This window comes from Odontesthes bonariensis, chromosome 15 (genome assembly GCF_027942865.1).
Source record: "Odontesthes bonariensis isolate fOdoBon6 chromosome 15, fOdoBon6.hap1, whole genome shotgun sequence".
Taxonomy (NCBI): Eukaryota; Metazoa; Chordata; class Actinopteri; order Atheriniformes; family Atherinopsidae; genus Odontesthes; species Odontesthes bonariensis.
Genome location: NC_134520.1, coordinates 18,537,120 through 18,553,342, shown reverse-complemented (window position 1 = coordinate 18,553,342; position 16,223 = coordinate 18,537,120). Strand labels below are relative to the sequence as shown.

The following is a 16,223-nucleotide window of genomic DNA, read 5'->3' as shown; positions in this document are numbered from 1 at the left end:
TTATTTTACCTCACATCTAAGAGTGGGCGGAATCGCGTGAAAAAAGAAAAATATGTGATCCACAACTAAGAAGAATGTGGAACATGAGTGTAGGGGGTCGAGGGGCCCCCTGCCCCTCTGCTTTTGGCCCCTCAGTGTCTGCCTTACCAGAAACAGCCCATGTATGTAGCCACCAGATCTGAGACTTGAAGCCAATGAGGAGACACAAGGCACAGATATCATTAACACTACGAAGGATGGTTCTTTTGCATTAATGCATTTTTTTTTTTTTTACTTTAAAGAAACTACCAAAACTAAATACAGATTAAACATTTTAAATCTAATTAATCATCTGTGCTTCCTCTGCTTTGTGTCACGTCACAATATGCACTGTTTGAATGGCCCATTTGCCACGCAGCACATCTCAAGTTGCCACAGATTTTGAAATGAAATGCTCGTGTGAGATGCGTCAGTCCTCTCGGAAATGTTCTGTTCTCTCACACACCCACACCTGGTGGCTGAGTGGTAATCCTTTGTTTATGGCGATCGGACGCTGCTACACCTGGCACCGTGCCTGAACTCCATTCACGATTTCGCGTCAGTTGGAGCAGCCGTGCTGCATCCGTGTCCTCTGTTTCCGGGCTCTCTGCAGTGTTCACTCTGTGCCACTGCAGCAGACCTGACCAGCACGCAACACTTCATCACTCCCTTTTTCTATCTCTTTCTCTCCATGGTTTTGCGATATGAAGGTTTCATGACTGCAGCTGAGGTTCCTCCTTTTAGCTCTCACTCTTTCTTTATCTTATTCAGTAGTTCCGTCTCTTATATAAAAGTCCTCAAGCTGTGAAGTGGTGGACATTTTAGCCCCACCTCTGATTTGACTTTGACCAATCAGAACAGAGGCTGCAGTGTTTGTAGCACGAGGCTGACGATCGGAAGAGGTGGGATAGGTTTTGTGTGTGTGTGTGTGTGTGTGTGTTAGGGGCAGAAAGATTGTGTGGTCTCCCCTCATGTGTGATAGTCATCCCAATCTTATTACGGGCTGTTGCTGCTGCTTCATCCACCTCTTCCTCCCTCCCTCTCTCATTCATTCCTCCTCCTCTCCCTCCCTCTTTCTCTGTCTCTCTGCCCTTTTTCTGGTCCTGCTCTTGTGTCTGCAGCCACAGAGAGAGACACAGATCATTACACAGCATTGCTTGTGAAGGCCCAAGGCTCACTTCTGCAATTTTCTGTACCTCTTCTTCTGTCCCTGTGTCTCTTTCTTTCACACAGTCTTTGCCAGATGAAAATGTCAGGAGAGGAAGAAGCTCTGTCAAATGGGTAAGATTCTCGCCGCATGCTGGGATGACGTGTTTGCCCCTGTAAGATACTCTGGAAGTGTTTTTTCTGCTTTATCACGAGGGGAGCTATGTATGTGTGTGTGTGTCCAAGTCATGACTCTAAGGCATGTTGACAAACTCGCTCGGTCAATGTTTGGAGCTGTTTTGTATCACAATTCGACCTCTGGACGTCTTATATCAATGGAATGAATGTGCTGAAGGCTCTGTGTAGCAGAGTCGACAAACTAGTGCTTTGTCACTCTTGTGAGGCTGCTTGAGTGTTTAATTGCATATTAGGTTTGCAGGAGCATACGAGGAGGTGGTTTTACGTGTGCATTTGCCTGATAATGATCATCATTGTGCAAGTTTCTCCCTGGAGAAATTAACTCAGAAATGCTGACTTGAAACTCTATTAAATTATTGGGACAATGTGTGGTATGCACATCCTGAACCGAACGGGCTCTCCTCGATCTGTTGGTCGTCAGGCCCTTTCTTTGCTCCACTCAATTGCCAACTATTCCCTCCATTTGAAAGACAGTCCTGTGCTGTATGATCATTTTTTTGCCAATGGCCTCATTTCCTTCTCAGTGTCCTCGAGCGTCAGATAGTGCTGAAGCTGCCAAAATCTTGTTTTTCAATCAGCCATCTTTCCGGATTGAAAGAAATTATAAAGCCATAAAGATTGTTTGTCTGTTTGACTGTCATTGCCTCTGGCAACACACTGACCTTTGTTACTTTACTGAAGAGATTTCAGCATTAATCTAAGATATTCAAACAACAACGTTGTCCATTAGGTTATGCTTGTTGTCTGAATTTAACAGGTGATTAGGCTCCAGCAAGTGTTGGAGAGTTGTGCCAGTTCCACTCCAGAGAGAGCAAAAACTCTTGGGACCGTCTGTGTTTAAGTTGAAATCATTGAGAAGTCTTTCTAATCAGTTATTTTGTGATTAGACTTTGTTGAGCAGATTTGGTGCGGTTTATCAGTGTTTGTGTTGCTGAGCCAAACAGACCGCCACGAGCCGCACGATGATTACTGCGCCTCATACGAGCGTCGAGGGTTGTTGTTTTCAAATCCAGCTGAGCAATTAGTTCAGTGCGTGTCCCTTACACGTTTAGTGGACATTTAGTTTGGATTAAGGCTATTTGAGGAACAAAAGTGAAGGTTTGGGAGATGTGTGGATAGTCCCTAGACATTGATTGATTGATGGATTCAGCATCCATATTTCCACTCACACAGGAATAACCTATTGCTCTTCTGAGCAGGTATAGCACCAGTGACTTTCGTAACCATGGCTCCACAGTTTTATTCTGCTTTTATTGTAAGGACATTGAATAATTGAGCTCGCAGTGTAACAGGGGATAAAACAAGGACAATAATTGTGCTAACACAGCAACATGACTAGTTTCTGTCCACGGAGCGTGCATTGTGCGTTCTTATTCTTAACATGCAAAGATCTTTCTATACATTATCAGTTAAGCATTATGTTTAGGTTTACTTTTTCTCACCTGGTTCTTTTAGGAGCTAAAGTCAAAAATAGCTTGCTCCTAATGTAGTAATCCTGTAAATGTTGGGGTATATGTTTCTTTTTAAAATATCATCTAAAACCAGTCTATACATTTTGGTCTATAAGAGACCTAAAGCAAAGAACTGATGTGGAAATAATGGCCATTGTCCAGGGGAATGTTAATCAAAGCTGTGTTCGTTGCAAAGCATTGTATGTGCTATACTTGCAACTTTCTAAAAGATAAGCGAGGCTACTCGTAATCTCTATTGACGGATGTCTACGTACACTCTGTATGCCTGTGTATGTGACAAATTACTTTGAATTCTTACTTTGCACAATCCATAGACCTGGGACACAGTTTTAAACCGGAACCTTTGTTGTTTTCGTTTGTGGTCCTTTAGGGGTCCTGCAGTTGATTCTGAGCAGGCTTTGATTGCATGCAGAGCAAACGGGGGTAGCAGAATTTTTCAACTGCTCCAATGACCCACGCACAAATACTTGGTCTAATATCCATCATCTGGTTACACTCGATGATGACGTCTGATGACGATGGCCGAGGGGCAATGCATTTCATTTTGCACTTTTAACTTCCAACCAAGCTGAACTAAGTGTCTGTGGCACAGAAAATGAAGCTCAGCTGACACATCCAAACTATACGCTGCGATTTATCAAGGGTGGTGCATCACAAAATGAAAGCATTGGTGAAACATATTTACCCAGAATAACTCATAGATTCAGAGTTCTAACAACATGATGGAACTCCATCCGGTAAAATACAAATTCAGCACTCACATTTAAAACATTTCACACAGCTTGACTAAATAAACAGTGATGAAGTTGTTTTCATTTATTTTTTTCCCAATTTTTTTTTACGGATTTGAAACTGTTTAACTTTAACTTTCTGCTGACTCAAATATAAATGCAATTGTAATGCAGCTGCTGAAACACACTTGTCGAGTAACCACGTGTTGCAACGCCGTTTCCCTTTTCGAGATGTTTGAGATCGTTTTTAGGAAAGACAAAAAATGGCTCAAGTTAAAGAGCAAAGCATGGCAACTTGACAGCAGGCAGTCGGCCGAGCTCTTCTCACATAAAGACGAACCAACGGAGAAATCTCAGTTTGGACAGGCCGCCTACATGAAGTTTAGCCACATGCTGGAGGACACGTGACAGCAGATGCACCAGTTACAGCGTTATTCTAAAAATCAATGATTTAAATGTACATACAGTATGTTCCCTTGTTTTAACCCCCCCGCTTCAGATAAGAGTTGTTATTGATCTGCCTTTTCATTTATTGTCAGTAGGCACTCAGTTATATAACAGCTGAATTTAGCACAAGTCAATAATGATATTTTTTAATGATCCGACAGTATTTTGTAATAGTTTTTTTTTTTTTTTTTTGCGTGTAATTTAGTTGGAGCTGATTTTCCCTCATAACCTTACCGAGACAAGTCGTTACATGGTTACATAGTTTTGGTTACATATGTCTTCATAGATGGTCACTGAAACCTATGGCTGCCACCTCGGTGGCTGATTTGGAAGTCTCGCAGATGCATCTATCATGCCCCAAAACAGCCCATGATTATGCATTTGTGTGTTTACCTCAAAGCAGTTGTTTCTGGGCTGTTATCAGGAAGCTCAGCTTGCTGCTAGTCATATGGTGAACACAGCAGTCACCCGCATGTCATTAGCCGGAGCTGCACAGAGTTGTGTGTGCTTGTGTCGTGGTGGTGGTGTGTGCTCGTATGAGATGACTTTATTGTTCCTCTGTGTTCCGAATGGACAGGAATGTGAAGTGTATTAGTCATCGCTGTTACACACATTAGTTGTAGATGTGTTTGCTCAGTTTCTGCTCCTGTATTCCTCAGTCTAATGCTTCCTGCTGAGGTCAAAACTTTTTTGTGTTAAACAAGTAATGGCCCACTGACTGACTGTATTACAGCTGTTAGACAGAAATTAGATTTACCTTTAACGGTAAATGAGTCTCAGTCATAACGTCTGCTCTGCTTGGGCACATTATGGACATGTCACGTGGGTTAGGGTCATGTGCAAGATGGAATAAATAAAAAGCAACATTATCATGGTTTGGCATTGCCGCCTTTTTTCACGTGTAATAAAGGATCCAGTTCAAAACAGCTGCCAGACCTTGCAATTTTGCAAATGTGTCGTAATTTATGCTGGTTCCTTGTGTAATTTGTCGTGTAATGCATCGTCAGTGGCACCTGGCTCACAGTGTTTGTGTTGTTCTTTCTTTCTCTGTTTGTTGAGTGCAAAGGATTAAAGACGGGAGGAGCATGTGAGTGAGCTCTTGCAGAATGAAGACCTGAAGGGGGTCGCAGTGTAGCGATGTGAATCTTTTTTTTAGTTTTTCCCCCAGTTTCATTTTAGAGAAAAGCTAATCAAAGTTTTATTGTTGTAAAAAATCTATGTTTGACCTTTTTTTTGTGGCGCAGCAAGCAGATTTAAAAACTGTATTAAAATGATATGTCTGATTCTGTCAAATATGTCGAATTTGAATTAAACTGCTCTATCAACCAGTAACCAAGCTAATGCTCACCACCTCCATCCTGGTACTGATAGTTTATTTTTCTGCACCGCTTCATTTAGATGTTGTGATTGTTTCTGGTTCCTCAGGAGCTCGCGGTCCGACCTGTCACTGGCTCTGGAGGACTGTATGGCCGCCCTGGATCTGTTCCTCAGGAATGACTTTGAGGAGGCGCAGGCCCGCCTCAGATGCAGGTAAGAGCACAGCCTGAATCAGAAGTTAACACAGCTGCCGTTTATCACCTGGCTTTGTGATTATAATGGAAAAATATAATGAATCAAAAGCCTCTACAGCCTTTGTTTGTACGAGCAATAGTATTCTTGGTGTTTTAAGGAAACGTTTTGAACAGGAAGCAGGATGTGCTCACAAGACAGTTTGACATGTCTTAGAAGGAAAGCTCAGTATGACAAAAGAAGGCTTGGATTAATTTGGGTTGACTTTTGGGTCCCAGTAAACTAAACCTGGACATGACGCAGCATCCCTGCATTGTGAGCTGCAGGGAGTAACTCAAAACCCTGCGATGCCCGAGCATGGTTTTGTTGTACCGAGTAAGAATGCAGAGGTTTGTCCTTTACAGAAATCTTTTGTAACACATTATACCACCCTGTAAATGTAAATTGGTCAGCAGTAATCTGACTCTAACCAAATAAAAGCAGATGTGACACGTGAAAAAAAAATGCATGTGACTTTTAAAGGATCGAAGCCAAAGCACGAATGTCCCGTTTCGCCAAATCTCGGCTCAGGTCACATGTGGTGGGGACTAAGGGGGCGAGGAAAGAAGGCAAGGAGACTTATCAAGGATGTGCCAACCTATAAGTGACAAGTTGTCGTTGTCCATTCAGCCCGTACTGTTGCCACCTTTGTGTTGTCAGCCACTGTATGTTTTTATTAACAGTCCTGTTTCTCTGATTTTCCCCATGTCAGTCTGTCTGTTCTCTTTGATTCTGGCTGCAACCCCAGAATATACCCCGAGTATGTTTTTTTTGTGTTCCCAACACTTTACAAAGAACAGCAGCAGCACCACGGCAGAAAAAGATCTCCAGGTCAGGGAAGCGAGCCTCAAAGGCCTCAGCAGAGGAAAGCTCTACAGCTGTTGGTGGCAACAGAGCTAACATACCAACATCTGCTTAATATGCGCGAAGCAACACTGACTGCTTGAAGATTAAAAGTAATTTACACCGAAGCAGGGGTATTTTTTATGCACATGTTGAGAAAGATGGTGAACACTTCAGACTGTACAGTAAATGCCAACTTCTTGAGGCACAGCAGGCAAATCCCCTCCAACATCCAACACCGTTTACTAAGTTGAGTAAAGCTCAAGGACTCGACAGGTTCCCATCTGATATTTCAAACTCCCTTTCTATGCTTGGTAACTTCTGCCTTTGTTGACTCACTGCGCAGTCAACTCCGCCTGTATGGTCCTATTGTGTAAGACTATATACACCCAAGAGATTATGCTTCTCCAAGATCTAGTTCGTTACTCAGAACAGGTAAAGATTCTCAACAATGCTGATTTGGGGGGGATATTCCTCTTCCTGTCCTATCTCCTGAACAAAAGGGACTTGTTAATTTTTTTTAAATGAAATATGTCTATTATTTAACATCTAATATTCCCCAAAACATGGTGAGGAACAATGTGTTGTATGCAGAGTAAAGGTATATAGAGGTTAGGAGGAGTTGAGTGTATATGCAAGCGATTGCATGTAATGTCCTCATAAGAATCCTTCATTGTGCCGGACTTTTTTTTCAGTCAGTTGTTTGGAAAATTAATCTGATCCGAATAAAAAACAAACTTTATCCATTTAGTTGTGACACTTTAAGCCATCTATTTTTCCAATTGAAGGCGGCAAGAAAATATTTAAACTATCTTTAGATTTTTGTCGTCGGAGAAATTGGAAAGGTATTCAAATTCAATTTCCTCCATAGGAGGTTTGTTCGAGCAAAGCAAATGTTATCCAAAATGTTCCCATCTGTCTCTGTCCTCTGTTGGAAAAGATAAATCGAATTAAATTGACTCTCCTTCCAAAAAAAGGTTTTCTTCTGTTTTTGTTCTGTGTCCCTGTTTCTATCCTTTTTAAAAGCTCTGACTCTCTGACCACTCGACCTTATGGTCGCACCGAGACTTTTGATTTCTACATCATAAGTTATATTTGCAATGAAACGAGCATTACTTCAAGCATGTGGGGAACTGTCTCTGTTTAATATGTCGTACCACTACTGTGCTGCACATATGTCCTGTGTGATGTATTGGAGGCTTTTCTACCTTGAACACTCCAGCTGGGGGTACAATAGAGATCTACAGTATATTGGTGGCCCAGTTTCTCAGCCTATCCTTTCAGGTGCTGCAGTGTGTCTTGCTTCTGAAGCCTCCATCAGTAGCCCAGTTTTGGGCTCAGTTCAGGAACAGCTCTGAACTGCAGACTTTCTCACTTTGAGGTCTGCTGTCGTTGCAGTTAATCATCTGTTTGCTTCCTCTGTGGCTGATAACGTGATCAGATTTGGCACAAATAAAGCTCGAAATGCCCTACATATTGACCATGACTCTGCCTGTGTCTCACAGTTGACTAAAATCTTTAGTAACACCAACAAACAGTTGTTTTGATTGCTATTCTAGCTCACATATGTTTCTATGTAAGTGTTTATTGCTTGTTGCAGCCTTATTTCAAAATGGCTTTGCAGCAGCTCTAAGAAACAAACGATAACTTTCCCGACATTTTGAGCTTAAAGAGGACGTTTTGGATTCAGTTTTCATTCACATCCCCTCATCTTCCCTGCGATCTGGACATGCACTTTTGTAATCAAAGGTCGACGATCGTGTCCACTTTTCCAGAACCAAAATTAGCCTGAATGCGACATGTGATAAGAGTTTAATTACTGCACATGCATTTGACATGTCCGGCATTAAAGTTTCTGACATCAGACATTTGACATTTTTCAAGCTAGTTCAGAAGCCTTTCTCTATCAAACTGAGGCAAGCTCTTTTCACTGCTGTTTTTTCAGCATTGACCCAGACTGAAAACAAAACCACACATGATGGCTTTTACTTACTTGTGAGCTCAGCAAGCTATCTTACTTAAGTGTAAGGACTCCCCAGAGACACCGTAAGATGTCCGAATCAAGAGAAAATCCATATACCACCGAAGGGGCAGAGAAGTACCTATTCTTATTTCATGTGGTGTTCTTCTTGACATTTAAGAATATTCTTTGATTATTTATTTTTCACGGTTTAAAACCTCCAGATGTTTTTGTTTTATTTAACACTTCTTGTTGGTTTTCCATTAAAAAAAAAAAAACGCCACATGAAACAAAGATATTAAAAAACAAACTTGGAAAAACATGGGCTGCCATTTCTTCACATTGCCATTGTATTCCTGTGATGTATGTAAAATGCAGGCATACCAACGTTTATTCTTTTATCTTGTCACAGACATGCAGACATCGCCCATTTCTGCTCTTTCTCGTATTTCTTGTTTCTTGAAACTTTCATGCATCTTGCATTGGAGAGTTTGCCTCGCACCTTTTCCTCGTAACTGCTTTTTAAACGGTCTGCGAACAATTTTTTTTCAACAAATATGGTTGTTCTCTTTTCACAGTGTTGTTTTCTGTGTTTCCAAAATACACGACACAAAACTCCGCTCGGCCTCACATCTCGCCTCTGATGAAAAGCTCCGTTTGAATGATGCAGATCACCTGGCTGTCATCAGGCCTGCCCGGGTAGGGCACTATCTTGGTCAGCTGTAAACTAGTTTTGTAGTTTTCTTATTTAGCGACCAAGGGGCCACAGGGCCCTTTTCCGCTGGTGTTGGACACAATTTTTGCTTCAGAACACACAATCTGATATTTGAAATGTCACTTTGTGTTTTGCTTTTTCCAGGTTACATTTTGTTGAAAGATCTGACACAATCCAGACATCATGATAAAAAAATTGACTACCTTAGGAGAAGTGCTCACATTACGATGGACTCTTAGCTTCTTTGTACTTCACTGGTACGGTCGAGTCACTCCACATGCGAAAGCCAGATTAAAGAGCAGGGATGTGTTTATGCTTAAAAATGACGCCATTGGCTAAATTAGCATATTATCCAAAATGAATGTTTATGTTTATGCATTTTGGCAGTCGCTTTTATCCAAAGCAACTTGCACTCATATCCCAGGTAGGCAGGTTTTGTAGTCTTGTCTGAGGACCCCTACTGGAGGTGGTACCTTTCATGCAGGCGTTGAGGTCAGGATTCGAACTCTGGTCACCCACACGAAGGGCAGCAATCTCCAGCAAACAGATGTGAAATGTTTTCACTGACTGTAAAAAGAGCAATGAAAGTGGAACGTGGATTTCCCCCGTGGAAGCTTTCCAGTCTATTGCTCAGTGATGGGCCAGAAACGGATGTGGTCATGTGAAAAAGAAAGTTAACTCTTTGAAGTTTTTCATTTTAAGGTTATCAAGAAATGATAGAACAATCAAATGACTGTAAACTTTAATGAACTGAAGCAATATTGTAAAGACAAGTAGACAGAAATTACTCTACATTGATGCCAGACCGATAAAATCATACCGAAAACCGTCAAGTTACTGCTGAGGTGGTTCAGAAAATGATTGAGTCATGGGGTGTGCTTGTTTTTCACACATTACTTCTGCATTTTGGCTAAGCTCATGTAAATAAATAATGCCATCTACAATAAGCAACATGCTGTTGTTTATTCGATGTTGTATTTACCTGATTTTATGGCACGGTAAGGACCAGATGATTTTTTTTCCAAATGTCCTGATTCAGAAAAGCTTAAGATTGAAAGAGGATTTACTTTTCTTTTTTTACATGACCGTATTTGTATCCACAGGAGGGCTGGCTGAGATTTTATATAACGAGCTGCTTTGAGTTGCATTCACAAACTCCAAAATTCCACCTCAGACTCACGCCCCGCCTCAAGTTTTGTCCTCTGTCACTGTTATCAAGTTACTCCTTTGTTCACTTCCTATTCTCTGGTGCTATTATCAGAACCTGTATCACACTGGTGCTATTATATCTTCCTCCACCTCGGCTCTTGAGGGCTGTGGGCCACTCCTCAGTGCTTCTTTTCAGTATGTCTTACAGTTGTTTTTGTCCTGTCAGCCTGTACTTTGTGTTGCTGATTTTGTACTAAAGCTAGCTTGGCAGACATATGTAGTTTGTTTTTTTGCCTTCGTTACAATGAGCCAAGATGTAGTGCGATTATAATTGATTTGACTTCTTAGCTCAGACCCAAATTTACAGATGTGGTGTTGCATAAAATACTCTGCTGCCAACCTGAAGATTAATCTGTGTAAATCTACCCTGGCACCACCTGACTCTGCTGTTGGTGTCCTGATTTCTTTCTTGATAATCTTCTCACCATTGCTGTCCCTTCCAGAAGCTGAGGCGCACTTTCAGCGAGTATATACATGTGTGCATGTGCATGCTCTGCTTGTGGCTGTTTCGAGAACAAATCGTTTGCTTGGCCACTTAAAGGATAAGACCGGTTTTTTGACATTGGGCCCTTGATTTCACATTATAACATGATGTTCTACTCACCCCTGCTTGTTGTTGGTCATTTGGAGCTGTTCCGAAGATATTCGAGAGGCGTCTGGCTGCTCTCTTGAGATATTCGGCCATGAAACGGTTTCCTATGGGCAAGCTTATACAGGCACAAACTATGCTGTTTATAATTTATTAATTACTCTACACTAGCACTGATAACGTGGAGGTGCGTCGCTTACTTAAAAAAATCCGGGTTACTAATTTTGAATTTTAGCCGAATGAATAAATAGGCAGCAGGTCTGTGGGCTGTCTGTGGCAGTAGCACGACGAGGACGTCAGTAACACCCACTTTACGACAAAAAAATCAAAATTACAGTAACCTGGATTTTTTTAAGTAAGCGACGCACCTCCACGTTATCAGTGCTAGTGTACAGTAATTAATAAATTATAAACAGCATAGTTTGTGCCTGTATAAGCTTGCCCATAGGAAACCATTTCATGGCCGAATATCTCAAGAGAGCAGCCAGACGCCTCTCGAATATCTTCGGAACAGCTCCAAATGTTCAACAACAAGCAGGGGTGAGTAGAACATCATGTTATAATGTGAAATCAAGGGCCCAATGTCAAAAAACCGATCTTATCCTTTAATGAAATCTCTGTCGACTAAAGACGAGGAGCTTCCTGAGGACCTGGACAGAAATGATTGTGTTCTTCAACAAGCCAATTTAAGTTAAACATTCAAGGCTGTCCTTTTCTAGGCCTCTCCCGACCTTAACAAAGTAGAAAATAAGGATAAAGAGAAATTCAAATGTTACTTTGCATGTAAAATCAGCTATCAGACTTAAGTAACTCAAACTAATTGAGTGTTTTCTGGTTTGCACTTTACTGGAGAATTTTATGAGGAAGCCAATGGCCCGAGTCATCTTTCTCGTTTCCCTATCTGTTAGGGTGCTCTGTTGCAGTCTAATGGGACAAACACACACATACACATATGCAGGCACACAAACATATTTAAACTAATGTACGGAGAAGGCTCTTTCAGAGAGAGCTTTTGTTCTGATAAAAAAAACCCACCTCCAGTGAATATGAAGTTTGTAACTTTGTTAACGTGTTAGTTTGCTGAACAAATGTTTGCCAATGTGGCTGAACATTTCTACTTTGGAGCCAATGACATAAAATCGCAAATTCAAACATCCGGGACAAAAATCCCTGGTTAGTTCCACTCTGTCATCTTGCAGGGGGGGCAAGTTTATTTTACAGTGGCATTTGTCAGCAGGTGTTGAAGTTTTCAAGTCTCCAGTTACATGTCATTGAAAACAAAAACTTAATCTGTTAAGTTAAGTTAAATGAACAGATTTTAGGTTTTTAGAAGTGTGATTATTACCCACAGAGAGTCATAAATTCTCCACTCCTTCTGTTTTCATGTTTATGTTCACAGGCAGTCCGTCATATTGAGTACTGCAGACTCTTTTGATTCACTGTCAGAATAGCTGAAATCTCTTTTGCCATACTGTAAATTATTCTTTATTAAATGAGAGAGGGCTGGCTGACAGCTGTAGCTCTGCTGGTTTAATTGTTCACCATTCATGACAGTGAGATGTGTGATGGGTGCAATCACAAACATCACTGACTGGTGGCGGCCCGAGAGAAGAGAGGTTTGAGAGGAAGCCTGAGGCCCACTTTACTGAGGCTGGAAGCCAAGAGACCAAACCAATAATACAGGAAAGAGACAGGACTGGAGAGAACATCACATCATTACATTTCCATAGGAACCAATACACACTAATTCATTTAGATGGTTAATGCACTGATAGGATACAAAACAAGTAAGTCAGAAAATGTTGAAGTAGACAAAAGTTGTCCGTGCAGTAATGATTTAATTCACTGATTTATAGGATGAAAATATTGTTACATAAGCAGCACATCAGCTCCAAAGTATTATCTAGTTGAATTATTGTGGGTTTTGGTGAATCATAGACTATATTAGCAGCTTTTAAAGGCATAGTTCGCCTCTTTTGACATGAAGCTGTATGACATCCCATACTAGCAATATTATTTATGAACATTTTCTTACCCCCCACTGCGTCCTGTGAGCCGAGTTCCGGCCTCATTTTGGCGTTGACGAAGGTAGTCCGGCTAGTTGACTGGGGCCACAAAAATAAAGCGTTTTGCTTCTCAAAACAATATGCGTTCAAAAGAGTAATACATTTGCATCACAAAATCGTTGTGCAGTAAAAAATCAGACCTCACAATCGCTTGGCGCTATTTTCTCTCCCTTGTATCACTCCGTGATTGCCACCTGCCGACAGCCGCGCCTGTTACGGTGTTTGCTGCTCGGAAGCAGGGGACTGCTCGGTCTGCACTTCGGTCTGCGCGGTCTACACAGCACGCAGTGATACGAAGGTAGAGAGAAAATAGCGCCAAGCGATTGTGAGGTCTGACTTTTTCCTGCACAACGATTTTGTGATGCAAATGTATTACTCTTTTGAACGCATATTGTTTTAAGAAGCAAAACGCTTTATTTTTGTGGCCCCAGCCAACTAGCCGGACTACCTTCGTCAACGCCAAAACGAGGCTGGAACTCGGCCCACAGGACGCAGCGGGGGGTAAGAAAATGTTCATAAATAATATTGCTAGTATGGGATGTCATACAGCTTCATGTCAAAAGAGGCGAACTATCCCTTTAAGTGTACCTGCCTACATATAATACTGCAGTAATGATATTGTTGGAGTAGATTTTAGAAAAACCTTGCCATATTCACCTTAAACCTGGTGCATTAAAAGTATTTTTTTAAGGTGATATTTTCACTTGATCAACCCTTAAATCCCAAAAGGATCCGACAGCCGACTTATTTGCCAGCAGTCTGTTCAAACATGCCACCAGGCCAAGTAGAGACATAACATCGTAATTATTCTCTCACCATGCTGTCTCGCTCCATTCCACATGACATAAAATACACTAAAGAGTCTGAGATGTTGCTGCTCTGTCGGCTGCCTTTTGTCCTATGATCAGTTTCACCACTAAACGTTTTTCAGGGAAGGTGCTGCTGTTTTTCAGAGGCTAACTGTACTGTAAATATCTGCAACTCTGATGATGATTTGAACTCATATCAAAGTCAAAACTGCTTAAAAAAATAAAACGGTGCGTGGTGGTGAAGTGAACAGTTTTGCACGTAGTGACTTTCTCACTATTACTCTTCTTCCTGATTTGCAGTAACATGTGCTGAACTGAATTCGAGGCATGCCTGCACAGATGTGTTTCGGAGATATAACACCACAGCGCCTCCACTGCATAATATGGAGGTGGAAATATTTGAAATTCCCAGCCACTTTCAGTACGGCTACAAACAATAAAGTGTACGTCACAGCTCCATCTTAAAGGTTTTCAATCTTGAGTTTGGGTTGCTGTCCTCCTTAAGCAAGCCTGACGCAATGGAAATGTGAGGCAGGCAAATCTCTCTGCTACTCAGCCTTTGCCTCCGCCTTCTCTGACTGCCTGTTGTTGTTGTTGCTTCCTGGGTGTCACTGTTCCTGTTGGCGTTTGGTCATTTTTTTGGTCATTGAGTCAGAACCAACAAAACAAGCATTCAGGTTGAAGTTGAAGCTTCGCAAGTGCTTGTTAGCCCTTATTAGCGATAAGTTTACTGGATGAGAGACTAGAAGTCACATGGAGGAAGGAGAAAGATGCAAACTTGAGTCTATTCAGTGTCCAGTTTACAGCATTTACAGTTAAAAGTCAAGCATGACTAGTGTTGTTGGTCTGTGAAACATCACTTTATACCAATGCAGCTTCTGCAACAGTGAAAAACAGATTGTTTGAGCTGACATATTTCACAACCGGGTCACGTGACGTGCAGTCTGTGCAGTGTGATGTCAACCAAGCAGACTGGCAGCATTCTTTGCTGATACACCTCTGCCTGCATGTTAGCAAAACAGAACACACAGTACAGGTTAACACTGAGCACTTGAATCTGTTTACACCATAAAGTGTAGTTTCTTCAATGTTGTTCTTTTAACTTAGTTTTTATTTTCAAATAATTAGTTTGAATGGTGGTTTAAAACTGGAGCAACACGTTTTTTCAACTAGTTTAACGAGTATGCCCACTGGAAAAACGTGACACAAGCACTTTTACACAAGACTCTTTACAACAACTTGTTAGGCAGACGGTGTGATGTGACTCGCCAGCAACCACAGATATAAATAGACGCAGTTTTTTTTATTTCTTATGAAGAGTTGTCGGTTTAGTCTTCCAAGTATTCAGCGGTTATTGTTAGCAGTAACCACTGAATGCCCTATATATGTATTATGTTGTTCTCTTAGTCTTACTCCCTGAAGCCACATTTTTTTTTTAATCTTCTGTTTCAACCAAAGATTGTCCTCCCATCTCATCACTTTAATAAGTGATGAGATGGGAGGACAATCTTTTATTCAATCCATTATTCTTGATATTATTGATCAAGAATAATATGTAATTTAACATATCTTTTCATTTCCCTGCAGAACAAAAGACAGCATGTACCACGCTCTGACCTATGCCACCATCCTAGAAATGCAGGCCATGATGACCTTTGAACCCCAACACATTCTGGCTGCGGGTAGTACCATGAAGGAGGCACAGGCTATCTGTCAGCGGTGAGACTTTCCCACAACTTCAGAGTGAAATGTTGGCCTATGACTTGCAAATAAACAGTGAAAGGGTGATTCTCTTTGCAGTTCCTCTCTAATTGCATCAGCAGTAGAGGTTGATATTGTCTCTTGAAAAACCAGGAGGCCGAGACGCACGCCAGCGGTGAAACAAGCACAAATTTTAGAATTGACGATTATTTTAGGCAGCAAAAAGTGATGAAAGTGAGGTTGACGAGTGCTTACACTTGAGAGTTAGACGTTCAGACACATGACGCTGCTTCTTGAACACTGGATCCCATTAGTAACATCATACAAAAACCAAAGAGATGTCCCTAACACACTGGTACAAAGAATCTCACAATAACATGTCACAATTAATCCTGAAGCCCCAGTGAGAGCTCATGTGGAAAAACAAGACATCTCATCAGCCCTCTCTTATTCAGACTGACACTGATCCGAGGTGAGGGCTGCATTTTTGCTTTCGTAAGTTGTGAGTGCTGATGGGAAATTTAATACACAGTCAGCAAATTGTGACGGGTAACTTCACCTTGCAGAAGCTCAGCAGCGGCACACCAACCATGCAGAGACCCTTAATTTAATCAGTGACGATTTTCAAATGGTGACACTTCTGTTCTTTTTCCAACAGGCACCGGAAGAAGTCGAGCTTCTCCAAAAACTTCACAGAAGGTCAGTAAATTCCTCCCGACAGGATGAGTTGAGTGTGTCCTCATAGTTTAAGCGGATGTCGGTGGTTCGCAT

The 16,223-nt window shown here is 41.5% G+C and overlaps 1 protein-coding gene across 2 annotated transcripts in view; it reads left to right on the top strand.

Moving 5' to 3' along the window:
* The window catches only part of ttc39a (tetratricopeptide repeat domain 39A), a 28,684-nt gene that overhangs the window by 3,406 nt on the left and 9,055 nt on the right, over nt 1-16,223 (top strand). The window contains exons 1-4 of one of the 2 annotated variants that reach the window (XM_075485328.1): nt 1,103-1,299; nt 5,438-5,542; nt 15,339-15,470; nt 16,111-16,151. In XM_075485328.1, coding sequence (XP_075341443.1) covers nt 1,262-1,299; nt 5,438-5,542; nt 15,339-15,470; nt 16,111-16,151 — 316 coding nt within the window. In that variant the 5' untranslated portion in view covers nt 1,103-1,261. Of the gene's footprint in view, nt 1-1,102; nt 1,300-5,437; nt 5,543-15,338; nt 15,471-16,110; nt 16,152-16,223 lie in introns of those variants that run through there. The other variant, XM_075485327.1, reaches the window with a different exon arrangement.